Source organism: Agelaius phoeniceus, chromosome 2, assembly GCF_051311805.1.
Source record: "Agelaius phoeniceus isolate bAgePho1 chromosome 2, bAgePho1.hap1, whole genome shotgun sequence".
NCBI classification, from domain to species: domain Eukaryota; kingdom Metazoa; phylum Chordata; class Aves; order Passeriformes; family Icteridae; genus Agelaius; species Agelaius phoeniceus.
Window position 1 is genome coordinate 79,951,790 of NC_135266.1, and position 18,285 is coordinate 79,970,074.

The 18,285-nt window shown below is 40.5% G+C and overlaps 1 protein-coding gene across 2 annotated transcripts in view; it reads left to right on the forward strand.

Moving 5' to 3' along the window:
- Positions 1-18,285, forward strand: part of SESN3 (sestrin 3) — a 45,520-nt gene that overhangs the window by 15,062 nt on the left and 12,173 nt on the right. For both annotated transcript variants that reach the window (XM_054651316.2, XM_077173973.1), the window contains exons 2-7: positions 8,933-8,998; positions 11,325-11,522; positions 12,201-12,383; positions 12,792-13,028; positions 14,574-14,721; positions 16,944-17,059. In XM_054651316.2, the coding sequence (XP_054507291.2) occupies positions 8,933-8,998; positions 11,325-11,522; positions 12,201-12,383; positions 12,792-13,028; positions 14,574-14,721; positions 16,944-17,059 (948 nt within the window). The remainder of the gene's footprint in view (positions 1-8,932; positions 8,999-11,324; positions 11,523-12,200; positions 12,384-12,791; positions 13,029-14,573; positions 14,722-16,943; positions 17,060-18,285) is intronic.

Below are 18,285 nucleotides of genomic sequence, written 5' to 3' on the forward strand. Positions count from 1 at the left end.
AAAAATTCAACCAGTTTGTTTTTATAGTAACATGCTGTTAAATGCATCTTCTTTCTATAAACCCTTGGCGATGATGTCTCTGCTGAAATACTGCAGCATTTGAAGTTTTTCTAGTATGAATTGCAGTGGAGTCCTTTCAAGACTTTCTTTTAAAAATTGTCAGAGTGTTGTCCAGTGTACTGCCGTTACATTAATTTAGTGTTTCAATCATTTGGTATCTTTGAAATACTTGGAAAAACCAAAACCAAACAACAAAAAACCACCAAACACTGGGCCACTTTCTTAACAGTGGGAGGATGCCATTATGCATTTACAGTATGGATGAATACCATTCTATTTTGCTTGCTTACAAGGCATGCCTTTTAGACAATACTTCTATTAAAAATTCGGTAGAGCATTCTTGGGAGACAGTTCTGCCAGAGATACATGATGGATTTGCATACCCCAGGGGTCTTTCTCTCTTTTTGTTTTTTAATCTCCAATTGGCAGTATGCCCAATAAATCAAATGTGTGTGTGTTTATGAATTGAAGTATTTAACCATTCAATTACTGCATTGTAAAGAGGCTGTGCTCTCAGTCAATAATTTAGGTATTAATTCAGGCCTGTCAAAGCAGCTGCTGTTCTGTCTGCACTTTCTGGCAAATGTTTGCTGTACCTGTTGGCAGTGTTCTGCTGCATGGATCCAATTGGGAGGTCAATCCGGTCTCTCCCTAAGAGGATGGAGGCCACACGTGTGACCACAGTCACTGCCCTTGCTCACGCTGAGCCTGCAGCCTCCTGAGCTGATGGGACCCTTCTGGCAAAGCAAAACCAGGCTTGGTTAGATGGGCTGTGCTCAGGCAGGACAAGGCAGCCCTCTGCAAGGAGGCAGGGGATTAAAGGATATGCTGTGCTGCCTCAGAGAGCCTTTCTCAACACGCAGCTCTCCTGTCCTGGCTGATGAGCAGCCAGATTAACTCAGTGCAGTTCTGCAGTTTTGCCAACTTAATGGCTAAAGGCTATGTTCTCCAAACTAGATAATGCTGGTCTGTCTCATTATGTCAGATGTGGACTAAACCTGACGGTGGAAGGGAGCCAAGGTACAGATGAAACAAGTCCCAGCTAAAACCACCAAAGTTTTCTAACTTTTGCTCTTAATATCTGGTGCTGTTGAAACATAGAAAATGCTTTTCTGCTGTGCTTGTAGTGTATTGAGTCATCTAGACATTCACTCACAAGATCTTCTGTCCTGAGGGCAGTTTTTGAGGAGCACACAAACTCCAGTCTTACTGCTGGGTGTGCAGGGAGGGAAGGAGGAAGTTTTCCATGGATGGATGAGAGAAGCATTGTTTCTCCTTTTTTCTATTCTCCCCATAATTTTGATTTTGATTTTTTTTTTGTTTGGTTTTTTGAGCAGTTTTTTGAAGGCTGAAATAGACCAGAAGACCATTTGTTGTCTGCTGGTGATACATGTTTTGCTGGTCTTCAGACCAATACCTGGTTAGCCATGAAGTCCTTTTAGTTTATGGTGAAAATTCAGGCTTTTCCATGACACAGTTGTTCTCATCCTGAGTTAGACATCACCTTCCTTTTTTCATTTGAACCAGCAGGCAGCTGGCTAACTCTGATTTGAGTGCCTGTGTTTGGTCGGTTGAGTTTCATCCTTGGTATCTGAGAACAACTGGGGCGTGAGTAAAAACTCAGACTTTGAGGTTTGGCTTATATTAAATAGAAGTGATTCTCAAGCAACAAGGAAGTAGAAAAGGTTGTTGTTAGTCTCTCATCCTTTTCAGGTGTTAATAATCAATGTTTAGGTTTGACTTGGCACCGTTAGTTGAGCGAATTTTGTTGTGAAGGTCTTTCCATTTTTCTATTGAGGAGCCTCAGACTTAGTTACACAACTAGATGTACCCTGAACTTCAGTCAGTATTAAGTTGCAGGTGTGTCTTTAACTTGATACATTTTGATCTATTCTGACTAAAAAAAAAAGTGAAATACAGTTGAGGTTTCTTAAATAAAGAAGTGTATTTCAGCATACTTGTTACTCTGCCATGTGACTTGTGGTCCTTGGTGCAGGTGGAGGCTCCAAGGTGCACTTGGAGGCTGGTTTTGGTTCATAGGAATGATCTCCAGCACAAGGAGAGAGACACAGCAGTAGGAGCAGTAAGGATGCAGATGTAGGTTTCCTTTATGGAAAAGGTGATAGGCATTTCTGCCATAACTTTGTGTTCACTGCTGAGTTTTTGTCCCGTGGGCCGTGTGTACCGGATACCTTTCAAAGAGCAAGGAGCCATTGTGGCACTTCTCCTGCCTGACCATCCATCTTGGGCTGGGTAGAAATTGCTGACCTTTGGTTTCTAATTAGTGTGGATTGTGTTCTTAATAGCTGGTAGAAGGACGGGAACTTGGGATAGGCTTCCTTTTATTGTGTGAAATCCAAAAGGGCTGTAACCTGTTACCAGAGCAAAAGCTCTCCATCAATTGTACTACATTGGCTCTTTTCCCAGCTCTTTGCACCACTTCATCAGCTGTGAGGCACAAAGATGCCAAATTCTTAATGTTAAAAGTTACTGGTTTAAGTATTTTGAAATGCTGTTTCATTTAAAAAAAAAAGATTTCCTGCTGTTTGACTTCCTCTGCTAATTTTCATCTTTATGGCTTAGTTTGCATTTTTGGAGTTGGACAGTCTGTTAAGAGGAAGAAACTGTTGCAAAATCACTTGAAATACCCCTAACAAATGACCCTAGGCAAGGACTTTTGCTTTGTGAACTCTCAACATTTTGACATTGTTTGTTCTGAACATTTCTTTTATTGCTTCTGGAGTTATATCCTGGGTTTAGTTATAGGAATAGGTCAGCTGTAAGGAGGAGTTCTGCACTGCCAACAAATAAAGTGTTATGCATCATTCAAATCATTGCTGTTCACATTTTTGTCTTTTGGCTTTTCTTTTTCTACATAATTTGTTTTGAATAACAGGACACCAAGGTTTACCCTTTAAATGTATATCTAAAATTTTGAAGTTGCAATGGAAACTTCATGGGAGATGAATTGTAGATACATTCTGAAGCTATAAAGCTCCCAGTTTTATTACATTAGATGCCATAAACAGGTTTTTTTTCTTTAAACAATGATACATCAATAAATTGTTGTCAATAAATGTCAAAATTTCTCAGCTTTGCTGAATATACTTCTTTGTTCTTGTCGATCATTCTCTCCCAGGAGAACTGACTTGTGAAGACAGGTAAACTGTGACTATTGAGGTTTTCATTTTAGTCAGCAAAACTATGTGTAGTTTTAACTATTATGTTAATCCTCTGCAAATTTACAACAATAAAGTTACCACCTAAAATGAATTAGATACATCCTAAACTTCTGCCACATTTCTAAACTACTGTTCCTCTGCCAAGGTTGGGGAGCTAAATCAAAAGGCAACTTGGCATGTGCAGAAATAAACAAAATCCCTCCTGCATCCTAGGGAAGAGTTTGAATAAAAGTAGATGCTAAGACACAACTGGTATTCAGATAACTTTTTTTAATGCTTTCTTCTGTTTTCAGTGAGGATGGAATAAGCAGATGGTCCAGTATGACTGTATGACTAAAATTGTGTTACAATTTACCGAAAATCAGAGCATTTGACTGTAATTAGAGCCAGTCGAGGTAGACTCTGTTCCAGGATCCAAGAACAAAAAATGAAAATATGTTCAGTAACAACAGTGGGAGTAGGAGAAAGCAGTTTATAGGTGGGGTTTTAACCAGCAGCAGCAGCAAATAATGCTGCTTGTAATGTGAACTAAAATTCAAGGCATTTGTGTGTGTCAGCTGAAAAGCAAATATGTGCTCCATTACATTAAGTCTGTGAGATTGAGCTGGTGTATTTTGAGTTTGAAGAACTGTAAGATAAAACTGAGATTGCGGAATAAAAGCTATTCCTTTGGTAAGATTCAGCCCCAGACAGGGAATCCTAAACCTAGTTCTCCACTCCCATCCAGTGACACACTTGACTCAGATTATTGCTGCAGATGATAATGAGTATTTTAAAGAGATGGACCACTGAATTTAAATAACAAAGATCCTTACAAATCCTAGATGGTAGCAAAATGGCTTGTAGATTATAAGAAAAGGTTTAATAAATAATAAGTTACTCATTACCTTCCCCCAAAACATTTCTGCTTGTTTAAGAAAAATAATTTGTTCCTCAGGAAAAGCTAATTTTGGGATGCCGTTAGGATTTATATTTGATCTGGTGTTGTGTATTATCCTGATGTCTTGGCAGTGGTGGCAGGTGTTGTGAAAGTGGAGGTTCTGAGCCCCTTCGTGAGTGTTTCCCAGACATTTGCACTGCTCTGAGAGTTTGCAGGGACACAAGTGGCAGCACTCTCATGGCTCACAAAATTCCCTCTTGAATGTTTCTTCCCTGTGATCTCCCTCCCCCCATCCTGTTGAAGCATGGCCACCTTGATGTCAAGCACAGGATGAATTAGATTTTACGTGCCATGTGTGTAAGAATCCTCCCTGCACCCATAGCAGTGCAAGCACTTGCTTCTCACCCATGTTTTCTGAATCCATAGATATTCAGAAGTGCTTGCTAAAGCAGCTGTTTGATCAGCCCCACCAGCCAGCACTTCCATTCTCAAGCATAACAGCCTCCTTTTACAGCTTGCTAAAAATAGCCATTTCTTTAAAGCCTGAGGACACGGTGATTCATGTGGTGGTGAGGAGGAAGAAAGGTTATTTCTTTTGCTTTGGGCTTTGGGAGGAAAGCCGCTGTGCTGTCCCAGTGCCAGCTGGGCTCGTGCTTGCTCCCCCTTGGCCTTCATGGCCGCATCACCAGCCCCAGTCATTCTGGCATTCCTTGCTCTGCCACTTGGCAGCTATTTGGGATGCAGGTGCTGCATTCCAGTGCCCATCTTGGCTCTGGAGGGAAGGATGTGCAGTCACTGCCACAACTGAAAATAAACCCGTGAGATGGCAAGTTGCAGATTTGTGTCTGGGTTTTTGCAGAGCTCGCCCAAGGACGAAGGTATTTCTTACAGTTCTTACAGCAAAGGGGAAATGCTGCTACTTTGTCACCATTCAGATTCCTGATGAAGGTCCTAACACCATTGCAAGTGCAGTTTAAGGACAGGAGGAAGTCACAGGTTGAGCTTATGTCAGATTTTTCATGAATTCCTGCATCAGCTCTCCCGTGCTCTGCAGGGGTCTTGTTCTGCTGTCTGACACCACAGTGTGACAGTGACCTGCTCTGAGGCTCTGGCTTGCAGCAGCCCCTCTCTCAGGAACATGCTCAGGCACACTTTTTTCTGCTTTGAAGCCCTTCATATCTCATTCCTTCTGAGGAAACAGCCCTCAAAAAGGTATTAGTGTTGATGTAAATGGAAATTGTTCTTACTCAAGTAATTTTGTTTCTGGAGGATCATGAAGCAGAGAATGACTGGTAGTTGTGCGTGCAGCATTTTAGTTGCTGAGCAACCTGTTTCTTGCTTCAGCCTCTTAGCAAAAGAATCCAATTTCAAATAAGATATTTGGGACCCTGGCTGACTTAGTGATAGTGTAATCTGCAAAGACTACTTGGACAGGAAAACAAAAGGGCTTTCTTGGAAAACAAGAAGATTTGCAAGAATTTTCACCATAAAGGACCATAAGTCTGCACTGTTGCTTTCTAATTCCCATTAACTGTTTTTTATGCTTGGGTTCTCGCGTAGACCTTAAGTCATTGTTCTAGATAAAGCATGCCCAGAAGGAGTGGTTCTTATCTACAGCTCAACAAAACCAAGATTATCTTTCTCAATGCTTGTAAACTTCACGTGGTTTTATTTATAGCATCCTGAGAACTTGGGCAACCAGATGATGTTTGCTCCTTTTCTCCTCACAATCTTGTTTTAACCAGTTTTAATAAAATAAAAGCTTTGGCAAGAAGGCAAAATAATCTTTCTTGTTGGTGGAAGAGAAGAATTTCATTTCTAATATCAAAAAAGCCCAGCTCCCTGTAAGTGTCTAGTGAAAGACTCATCAGCTTGAATGATCATGTTCAGGCTTTTGGGGTTTTGTTCTTGTTTTGGTTGTTTGTCTTTTTTTTCCCCCAGGCTTGTTTTTTTTTTAGAATTGCCACCACCCAGAAGGAGTGGGATTTTGTTCTTTTTGTAGTTGATTTGCACACATTTTTCATGTCTGACTATCTCCTGAACTTTCTGTCATCATTCACAGGAATTAACTGTTGATACTTGCCTATATTCATCCACCCAAGTACTGTTTCCTCCTTTCCTCAGCAATAGCTTATCTGCAAGCACAAAGGAGTAATAGCAGTCACACTGAATGGGAGAACAGGGGAATGGAGCCCATGTCCTGGCAGAAGCAACAAAGGGATTTTTTTGCCATGGTCTGGCCTTAAGGACCAGCTTTGCAGAGCCTGAAGAAGGTACAGATCAGAGAGCAGGATGGAGAAGGTTGGGCTCTGATATGCTCCAGCAAAAGCTGACAGTGTACAGGTATCCAAGTTGCATCACTCACACAAGCTGCTTCCTCCAGATTATGTAGTGTGAAATAATGGTTTTAAACTTTAATTTCCAGATAACCTTCACAAACCAAGTAAAATCCAAGCTTGGATCCAATCTTGGAAAGCATTTCTTTTTTTTAATGTTGGTGGAAATGACTGGCTGCTGGCAAGAGGGTGTATTTGAGGGCAGAAGATGTCTTCCTGTGCCTTGTGTAACTGTGAGGAAGGGGTTGCATGTGCAGCTACCAGGACTCTCTTCACCGTTTCTTCATACTTTAGATTGAGTACTTTTTGTACATGAGAAATGTCTTACAGGATTTTTGGGGCTGTGACAGTAGGCAGCAGATGCAGGAAGTTGTCTCCTGGCTGCTGGGCTTCATGTGGTTGATCCAGCTTATTTCTGCATCTTTTAGCAGCTAATTGTTCCAAAGTCACAAATTCAATTGTCCTGTGAGAGTTTGCTTTGGAACATCTTTCCTGAATAATCATTGCTGATTTTTGCATGTTATTCTTTAATCTAATTTAGAAAGGACAGGATGTTTTTAAGGATCAGGACAATAGTTATGCAGCTCCAGTGGCTTAATTTTCCTGGGTGGAAATCAGTGGCACATTCATTATGGGACTGGCACTGCTGCTTGTGCACACTGGCAGTTAAGCTTAAAGCCCCCCTGGTAGAGGTATTTAAGAGTCATTTGTTATGGAAAACTTCAGCCTTTTATGTTAGGGGCACGAAATACTTAGTATGCAAATCCAATACTGCTGTTTATGGATAACATATTAAGAATCACCAACACTGTGGTTGCAATTAGGGACTTGAGACAAGTGTGCAACCAGCCAGATAGGTGGAAAATAACCATAAAGAGGAAAAGAAGAAAAGACAAGAAGCAACTGCTTTAAATTATTTCAAGGGAAATTCAGATTAGACATTAGGAAAACTTTAACAGTTTGAGGAGTTAGTCACTGAAATAAATCACCCGTGGAGAGGAAGGAACCTCCAGGAGAATTGGACCAACACTGTTCAGGAATCATGTGGACAGTGTTGGTCCTGCCCTTGATGAGTTGGAGGAGCAGACAGCCTCCCCAGGTCCCCTTCACTCCTCTGGCTGGCAGCACATTTTATCTTAATCCAGTTTCTTATCCCTAATAAATCAGAAAAGTCCTCTGGCTCTTGTTACACTATCAGCTTGTTCTGTACTAAATATATCCTCCTGCCTTGTAGCTGGGGTTTGCACACCGAGGCTGTGCTGCTTGCAGTGTGCTCCAGGCTCAGCAGTGAGCCAGGTGGCCTTTTCATCAGGTTTCTTGAAAATGCATCTAACTGGGTCTTGCTGGCTGGGCACCAAAATATTGGAATATGATCCCAATATTACCGGATGGAACGTGCCTGGGCTCATCTGGCCCTTGCTGCTTGACCAGTGGCAGCAACTGAGATGGCTTTCACCTCAGAGACACCTTTGGCTGGCTGGATGCTGCAGCTGGCACTTGGAACAAGTCCAGGCAAGCAGGAACTCAGGTTTACCTCTGGTGGAAAGGCTTTAGGCGATGGTGAAGGGAAAAAGGAGACGGATTCTGCCGGAGTGTTGAATCCAGAGCTTTATTCCAGGGTCACAGATATCTCTGAATCTTGTAAGAGCTCCAACAGAATGCCGACCGCATGGTCCCAGTGTCCTTTTAAGCCCTGGGGACAGGGGGAGGGAGGGGATAGGTGTGCCACCAACCAGGTAGGAGGGGGGAAGACTCAGGACAGAAGTGGCACCTAGGTAGCCCAATGACCCCAGGGCTGAGAAGCATCTTTTGAACTTCTGCCAATCAGGTGACGCCCTTGCTGGATTGCCAAGATTGATGGACAGCTCTCAGCAGGAGGCGAGGGGAGGGGAAGGGAGAAGGTATTGGCACACCTGGGAAAGGACTGGGATAGCTAAAACAGGATATTGCATCACACTACAACAGCTGGTTTGCTTTTCATGCCAATATTTGGCACAAAAAGTTCTTACACTCTTCACAACACCAAGGATCTCATCAGATGCTGATGTTGAAAAAAAACAGCATCTTGCTTATAATTTCCTGAGTGTGGTTTTTTGGTTTTTTTTTTCCCCCTCTGTTTTCAAATTTCCATTCAATCCAGTAAATTGGCTAATTTTAGCATCATGCCACATGTTTTGTTGCTATTGTCTGTGTATCTTCGAACTGGTCTGTCAACCAACTGGAATTAGATTTTTGGGGTTTGTTTCTGCCTTACCCCTGCCCAAAATTGGTGCTGATCCTTGCCAAAATGAATGCCATTCCTTTATGCAAAGTACAGGGGATGCAAAGCTGATCTAATGTGGTGTGGTTCCATGCATCCTCAGTGAACACCCGGGGGCTTTGAGAAGAGAATAGAATCCAGACCTTGAAGATCTCATCTTGTGAGGTGAATATGTAATTCCTGACAGTGACTGAACTATGTTACTGTTTTGCAGGAAAAGAGAGTACAGGTCTCCCCACCGTTGACAAGAGGACCAAGTGCCTTTATACCAGAGAATGAAGTAAGTTTGCAGTTAGCTGGGCTTGGGTGATAGTTCTGAAAATAATGACACTGAAGGATGGTTCTATGACCCTGCTTGTTCCATGGTACCTGGATGAGCTCCCTTGAAAGCAAAAGCAATGGTGTCTCTGGAGCAGGTTCCAGTGGGTAAGACCCACCCCATCCTTCCACACAAGTGGTACTGTTTGACATCTTTTCAGTTACCAGCTTTCCCAGAGACAGCCATGAGTGACAGCTCTGCTCCTCTCGGGTGGGTGTGAACACATTATTTCTAATGCCAGACCTGAAGGGAGGCCTGTCCAGTATTGCAGCAGCGTGATTATGTAGCTCTCAGAGCAGTCCCTGACCTTCAGTTTGAGGGAACCTGCAAATATGACTTCACTCCTTAGACTATAGCTGTGGCTCTTGAGAGAATTTATGGTTGAAAGGAAGGAGTGGATTTCAGCCTGGAGATTTCTACCATGCCAAATGCTGACTGTGGTTTGTTGAACAAACGACTGCCTTTCTCCCTCATTCCTTGTCATGAAATAGTACAGTGAATAGAGAGGGTTTAGTGACAGCATAGTAACACACTGAAGTGATAATAACACTACTGGTGTTAAAGGCTGCTTTATTGTTGCAATGGAAAGAATATGGACAGAGAATAATGACTTAATTGTAAAGGTTCCTAATAACATGCCACAAGGCTTTGAAAGCAGAATTTAAAAAAAAATGTCTGTGGATGGAAATAAATCAGGAGGAAGTACATGCACAGTATGAAGAGGATAGTAATAGAGATGGAGATAAAGCTTAGAAATAATCATATGGCATATTGCTATGCCTAACATAGCAACAGCACAGTCCTACAGGATTATATTTTGATTCTGTCAGCAGAATTTCTTTCTATAACTCGCACTGTTACAAGAAAAATTCCTGACAAGCTGGAGAAGATTAGAAACCTTACTAGAGACACAAGAAATATTATTTCCCCAAGAAACCACTAAATGAGACAAGAATCTCTTAAATACATGGGAGATACACTTGCTGAAGAATAAGGGGGACTCCTAGGAGTGGAGTGAGGTATCTACAGGAAGATAAATGATCTCTAATGTGTGAATAAAATTCTGATGGTAAAAACATTACTAAGGACCACTGAGAAGGCATCAGTTTGGGTATAAGACACAGAAAAGCTGCCATAGTGAAGATACACATGTAAAAAAGATGGAGCTGCCTAACTGTGTAGCTGCTTCTTCCCTTTCTTTCTGGGCCCACAAATTAAGCCAGGAAAGTACAGTGGTGAGAAGTGAAGATGTAATATGTTGTTTTGTTTCTTTGCATGTGACTTCTATATAAGATCTGGTAGAAAAATATTTGAGACATGGCCCACTCATCAGCCCATCATAAAGAAGAAAACATATTTTAAATAGAATATTTCAGCAAAAGCATTGTGCTTCTTGGTTTTAGGCACTTTCTACCTTCATGTGCAGTAAAACAACTAAAATATATTCTCATTTAATGGTGTTTGCAATAGTAAGCTGGCTGGTTTATTACTGCACAGTGTCAGAATAAATACTGGGTTTTCTAGTCTTGTGCTTGTAACTTTAGTGGTGAACATGTTGAGAATGGCTGTTCCTAGTGATAAACACTGAGTAATAGCACTCATACTGTGTCAGGGCTTGCAATGCAAGAGCTACTTACTCTTATGCTGTTTCATTTCATCTTGTGCCCAAGGTTTGGGTTGGTTGGAATAATTAAAGAACAGCTTTTGTTTAAAGAAAGCATTAAATTCCTATTCTAAATAATACCTGAATGTTATGGACAAATTAGCATTTGATCTCCTCTTCAATTATACAAGCACAGAAGGAGTAGATTGCCAGGCTGTTTCTATAATTTGGTTACATAATCCAGTTCCTCTCCATTAATTTTGAAATTGATTTTAGGGCTGAGCACTCAGGTGGTGTGTGTCTAAACAGGTTGTCTTCCATAAAGAATTTACTTTCCATTTAGCTCTTACTTACTTTCAGCTCCCTGTACAGGTTTGATTTCAGCATCTGTGACTTCCTCTGTTTCAAGATGTATAGAAAAATGGCTTTGGGTTTTTAGAAACGTATAAAAAATAACAGAGGTTCAGTGTAAAGTGCTCTTCAGTTCTCAGTATACAAGCAGGATCTGTGTGTGTGTATTTGCATTCATGCAGGCATGTATGTTTGCAAATATACATCCAGAACTCCATCATTGTCTTTAAGTCTGGACACAGATAAACCTTTCATACCACATTGTGTTTCCCCAAAGGCTAAAGCTAGAGAAAATCTCTCCCTCTATTAACATTTCTCCATCTTATTTTGAAGGTTATGCAAGCAAATGGTTTGGATGAACGTACTAATCTTCTTGTGGAAGAATATTCTACGTCTGGTCGCCTGGATAACATCACCCAGGTGATGAGCATCCACACTCAGTACCTGGAGTCTTTCCTCCGCAGCCAGTTCTACATGCTGCGCATGGATGGGCCCCTTCCTTTGCCCTACAGGCACTACATTGCTATCATGGTACGTACCAGCAGGCTGCGCCTCCTCTCCTGCAACTCTCACTTCTGTATTTCAAAAAAGAACAAAAGCAGGAAGAACTTAGAAAGGAGAAATTAGGGTGGTATTTTGACAGAAGCTGAATCTTTGTTGTAGATTTTAATCACAATAAAGCATGCCTAGCCAGAAGGTTTTCAGTGAGAGGGGAGAATTGGCAACCCACATCATGCCCTGTTTCCCACAGTGATACTCCTCTCACATGCCCACATCACTGTGCAGCAGTAGGATGAGATGCAGTGGACTCAAGTCACAAGAAATTCCAGAGGGACACTAGGAAAACAATTCTCTCTCTGAGGATGTTGAGACATTGCAGCAGGAACCAAGAAAGGTTCTGTGATCTCCAAGGGTGAAGATCTTGTCTGGATAAGGTTCCAAGCAACAAGTTCTAAGTCAGCTCTGTGAGAGTTCTCTTCTAGTGATCACTTCCAACCAAAATTATATTTTGCAATCCAGAGTAATCAAATATATTTTTGTTGGAGAATCCTCCATACTGTATAGAAGTGCATTGAAATGCATTTGCACTGGGCCTTTTGGAATGACATTGTACTTTTGTTTTGTGTTATTAACCTGTCTCTCACCCACAGCAAAACCAGATCAGACACTAATGTGCTGCACTGTTCCCTCTGTGTTTAATTATTCCAGGCTGCTGCCAGACATCAGTGTTCCTACCTAATAAATATGCACGTTGATGAGTTTCTGAAGACTGGTGGGATTGCAGAGTGGTTGAATGGTTTAGAATACATTCCCCAAAGACTGAAAAACCTGAACGAAATAAACAAACTTCTTGCACACCGGCCCTGGCTGATCACAAAAGAGCACATCCAGGTACCTTTTCAGTCATGCCCTGTAAATACCAGTAAATGTCTGGTGAAAAGAACTGCCTAGAACTGTGCAAGGTAGGCTTGGAACTACAGGCAGAACTCTGCCTAGTTAGGCTTCATTACCCTGAGTTAAAAAGTTCAGGGAAGTATTAGTGCACCAAACAAGCTGATTCTCCTGTGTGACAAAACCAGTCAGGTTTTCTTTTGAGGAATAGCATTGGCTAAAATAGCCCAAAGAAAATAAGTAATATATTAGATGTCTCTTTTTTTATCCCATGAGAGTTTGTGTGCAAGGGGAATATGGTATTATTGGAAGAAATAATTGATCCCTTTTTGAAATGTGTAGTGTTTTATAGAAAATCTGGGGGCCAAAAGAAATTTTATATTTACACTTTTTTTATTCTCATTTCAGAAACTTGTCAAGACTGGGGAAAATAATTGGTCTCTTCCTGAACTGGTTCATGCTGTTGTCCTGTTGGCCCATTATCATGCCTTGGCAAGTTTTGTGTTTGGTAGTGGCATTAATCCAGAGAGAGATCCGGATACATCCAATGGAGTCAGACTTATAGCAGTCAACAACTTCTGTGTTTGTGATCTTGCCAATGACAACAACATAGAAAATGCATCCCTCACAAGTAGCAACTTCGGGGTTAGTGTTGCAAGAAAATTCTTTTTCTTGCCTCTGTTTCGCATTAGAAAACTTACTTCCATTCTGTCCTGTTTAAATTTTAGTTTGAAATTTCTTTTTGTCTACTTTACAGGAATGCTTGAGTCCAGTAATTCTTAGATACACTCTGGCAATTTCCAGTGTAATCTGTTGAAAACCACCCTGTAACAGTGGATGGCAGTCAGAGCAGTGTGATTTTGATATTTAATCTCACCACCCGTCGGGCAAGACTAAAACTTTGCTTTCAGCAGAAAACTCAAAGTCCCAGTTTCTTTAGACAGTGGGACATTGACTGGAGCATTGTTCCATCCATGTTCCTAACATAGGGAGTGAAAAGAAAGATGGAAAAAAATACAAGTTGTAGTAGTGGTAGTAGTAGTAATAATAATAATAATTATTATTTTTACTTCAAGGCCTACAGTCATGAAACAGTTTGAAACACTTCCATGTAGATGGGAGGAAATGTCTGAAATAAAATTACTTAATTCTTCATGCTGGCGTTCCAGTCCTGAATCAACAGAGAACTTTGATTACTAAGTTAATTAACTTGATTAATTTGATTACCAGTTAATTAACTGGACATTTTTTCCTGGAAAGTGCTCTAGAATGCTTTTGAAGACATGCCCTTGAATTAATGCCGACAGATGAATTAGCCTCATTGCCTTTGATGGAAAATCAGGATTATGAGTAGAGTTGCTAGATAAAATTTTTACAATTACCAGTAGAATGTAAGCATGTCATCACTCAGTTCAATCACTGTGTATTAAATTTCTGGCCTGTAAAACATGCCAGCTCATGCCGTGGAGGTCCCTTATTCCCCATTTTAGTGAGCAGAGCGTTGCTGCTGACTGTGCTTATTGCTAAGCAGTGAGGAGTCTGCTAGAATTGTAACTATGGGCAAAAGAACAGACTCAAAAAGATGGAAAAGAAAAACAAAATCATTTATTTTATAAAAATTCTGAATGATAGGTACAGGGCACCCAAAATTTTGATGCATTTCTATTAAAAAGAGGTCTTTTTTTCTCACAAAAGGAAGGAAAAGTGGCTGTTTTGGTTACACAAAATGAAAGAAAAATACTGATTTGCCATCTCAGGTTGTGTTTCTGTAAGGCAGTGTTGCACTGCATCTCTTCAGAAGCATATTTTCCATTGCCAATGGACTGAATATAGTTTCCTTAGTATGAAAAGTTGTTTATGGGAGACGTAGGGCACGCAGATGGATTTTCCTGAGCTATGTGGTGGAATATGAGTGACTGTGGTTTCCACACTCAAACACCACCTCTTCACTGTTAATCCCACTGCAGTAAATTACTGCAGCAGGCCACATTAACACTTCCCAGCTCCTGTCTCCCTGCTGTGTGAAAGCTGTTTGTCTATGATCTATGTGGCAAAATGCATTCTGGCTTGAGTTTTTGTGTTTGCTGCTGCTGGCTTGTTTTGAGAACGTTTACTGTCAAGCATGAAATCCGAAGATGACACAGGTTGTCTATCTTCTAATTTTGCAGAATGTCATGGTGTTTTTTACAGATTGCGGATTCTTTAAGTGAGCTGGAGGCCCTGATGGAAAGGATGAAGAGACTACAGGAAGATAAAGAGGATGAAGAAGCCTCTCAGGAGGAAATGGCAACTCGCTTTGAGAAGGAGAAGAAGGAGAGTCTGCTAGTAATTAGTGGAGGTATTTGGGCTTTTCCAATTCAATTTCATGTCTGCTTTTTCAGAAATAAATGCTTGAGGCTAGTTCAGTGACTGAAAATTTTTCTGTCCATTGCTTTATTCTGGCTCTTCATGTAGGAGGTGTGTAGTAAGGGTGGTCTTACCTTTTGCTTCATCATCTTAGGATTTCTTGATTGGCAAATATCATCCTTTTTACTACTTGAATTTAGCTTTTGTATATTAAGGGGAAAAAAGGCCTGTAGGCTTCCTTAAAAAGCAGGGTGTACTTTTTTCTTTCTTTTTATGTTCCGTATAATAAAAATAATTCATTTACTAATTATAATTAATAAATTAGTAATAAATATTCAGTAATGTTTCATAGTGTAGGTTCTGTGGAGCTTAGAACTTCAATGGCACTCATAAGTAGCTTTCAGATATGGCATTAAGTTTAGGAATTAGACAATGAGACTCAACTACTTTACCATTTACTGCCCACCTGGAAAGGACATTACCAATTTGCTGCTCTGAGTGATCATACTGCTGTGCTGTTCCACCACCTATCTTGTGATAGAGATTGATAGCATTTTTTTATTCTCAAATGATTTTCCAAATTTTGAGCTGAAACCTTCTTTTCCCATATTCTTCATATGCTCTGGAGGCCTTCATCTCTAACAAACTACTGAATGCAGGCTGCTTCATACAGACAGAAAGGTGTTTTTTCCCCCCAAGAAAGTGTTGGAAGAAAGATTATTAAGACAATCAGAATCTCTAGCTATTTCCTCATAGTAGAAGCTACTTGAAGATGATTGCTTTTGTCTTTTTAAAAAGTGACCACTAAAATGCTTCATTTTACTGCACTGTTCTTAGTGAATTTAGGTCTCCACAGCTTCAGACCAAACGTGTTTGAAAGAATCAATGGGTTTGTGCAAAGAGCCGAAAGGGAGGAAGAATGTACTGAGGATCAGCAGAGAGATTGTTCTGTGGCTCCCAAGCAACATGGAAAAGTCTGTGAAAGAAGATACATCCAGCAACATCAAGCTGGATTTTTTGAAATGGACATAGTAAATTTCTGCTGTAGTTTCCTTTGGTCATGCAGTATTAGCAGTGCAGTTAAATGGACACTCATTGCAGTTTCATTATCAAATCAGGACTTCCATGAGTCTGTGCAACTTCAGGTGTTTAAGGAAAAGGGGTCATTCAAGACAGAAGGGGGTTTTGAGTAGGATTGCTGATTTCTTTCCTCTTTACCATTTGCTGATTTCAGGAGGAGTCTGTGTGTGTTGGGCCTTTACCCTTTCATGAAATCCAGTCCTTGTCAGGGCAGAGGAGTGCATGTGTACAGGTTTTTTTATTCTTTGCTGAGAATTTACTGTAGCAGATGTTGTCCAAGCTTCTTCCTACACGGTTATGTTTTGATTGTTTAATGAGGCAAAGAGGAGATAAAGCACTTCTGCAATTCTTAGATTAACAGACTTTTCAAGGTGCTAACAGTGGACATATGGCAACTGTTCTACCAATGCATGTGGAAGCAAGCCATGATTTTAACATCAGGGTCAAATGCAGTCAGCTATGCAGTAGTCAACTTCTGCAGAGGTAGTTACATAATCAAGCCACCTGTTTATTCGGGAGGGGAAGACTGACTCCTGATAGAGAACCTGCGTGTGCTTAGTGATATGTTTTGGAGCTCTTTGAATATGCTTAGTTACTACAGCTTCTGGCAGAATTTCACCCTGATGTGCTGTAGAGCTCTTTGCTTTCATATAGTCTTCAGCTGATATTTACCAGTGGAGTGTTGTGTTGCTGTCTGGTGCTCATACTCCAGCTTACAGACAGAGCCAGTGTGATTCCTGACACAAAGGCTAATCAGTACAACAATCCTGCTGTCAAGGATCCATTGTTTTGTTTCTTATGCTAACATAGTGACTTTGCTAATGATGTTCATCTTCCTGACTTAAGATAATTAGCCTCCCTCAGAAGTCAACAGAGAGAAAAGGAAACCTCCAGACAGAAGTATAGCCCATCTCTTCTCTTTTTGTAGAAGTACATTAAATGTCTGGTATAGGCTGAAAGTAATGTATCCAATATAAGCATATGAGGATTGAAATGTTTCTTTCCTTTGTATCACTCTTCTCCTTTGCATAACTTCTAAAGTTGTCCTCTAGTCCTGTAGTAGAGTGGTAGTTGGAAGTCAGCATTAATTCATGTTCTTGCCTAAAGCAAAGCATTTTGCTGTTTTATTCCCAGCATTTGATGATGAAATAGTTTCTACAGATGTCTCCCGTTATGTTGAAGATCCTGGGTTTGGGTACAAAGACTTTGCAAGGCGAGGAGAAGACCATCTGCCAACATTCAGAGCTCAGGTACCATCTCTTAAAAGCACATTCAACTCAAAGAATGTTTATATATCTCCCTACAGAGCATAAAGTGATTATAGTGGGGTATGTTGGTTGCATGCTCCTTTTCTTGTCCTGGTTCATTAAGTAACTCACAACCTTGCATAAATCTCCCTGAGATGGAGTCTTTCACTATTTGTCAATCTCTAGCAAGGCAGTACTTGGCTTTCCACCTTACTTCAGTTATTACCAGTATTATTGTTTGAAAACTGTAAAACATATCTGAAATAAAAGGGAAAGGTAGAAAAGCAAGAATTTCTCTCCCATCCCTTCAGATGTTTTAGAAAAAAATCCACTGGAGCAACTCTTTATTCCTGTCACTTTACCAAGTACTCTCTTTCCAGTGGCTTTCAATACGTGGATACACACAGGTCTGTGAGAGTGATTTGGGGAGTATTGTTCTCATATGTGCACCAAATCTCTGGACTTGGAATGCTATGAAAGAAAAGGAATTCTGAAATATGATTACTGAAGTTTTTACAGTATTTTAATACGTATTTCTCAGTGCTGTTGGAAGAACAGAATATACATTTTATGTGTAGATTGTCTTATATACTGACATCCTTTGCCATGACCAGAATCATGAGGTTCATATTATATATAACAGGAGGGACATTCTTGGTTCTGTTCTATCTCACAAAGCACATTCATAAGCAGTCTAGAAGTAAATGGAAAGCAATGGAAGGAATCTTCAACCAAAGAGAACTTCAATTAAAATGACAGTGGGTGCAGGAAAACTCCATGGTCAGAAGATGTATCTGAGACTTTAAAATCTTTATTTTAAAGAATGGTAGATTCTTTAATCCACAATTGCTCTCAGGAAATGTATTTAGCTTTATAGCAGTCTCTGCTGAACTGGATAATTTATTCTGTGGTCTTTATATGAGCCTGAAGTAGGTTATTACTGCCAAAAAGAATAAGGCATAGTCAGTGCCTATATATCAGACAATCTGCCTAACTACTTTAGGAGCAGCAGGCTCCCTTGGAAAAAAGCTCCAAAGAAGCTGAAATTGGAACTGAAACATCTCTGCTCTTAAATAAACAGGACAGCTTCTGGCTTACATTCAAAGGAGTCACCTTGATAATTTAACTTTATTATGTCCTACTCTTAGCAGCTGGATGTATATACCCACAGCCTCCCAAATTTTCTGCTATTAATGATATCTTAAATTTTAAATTTTAAGCATCCCAGA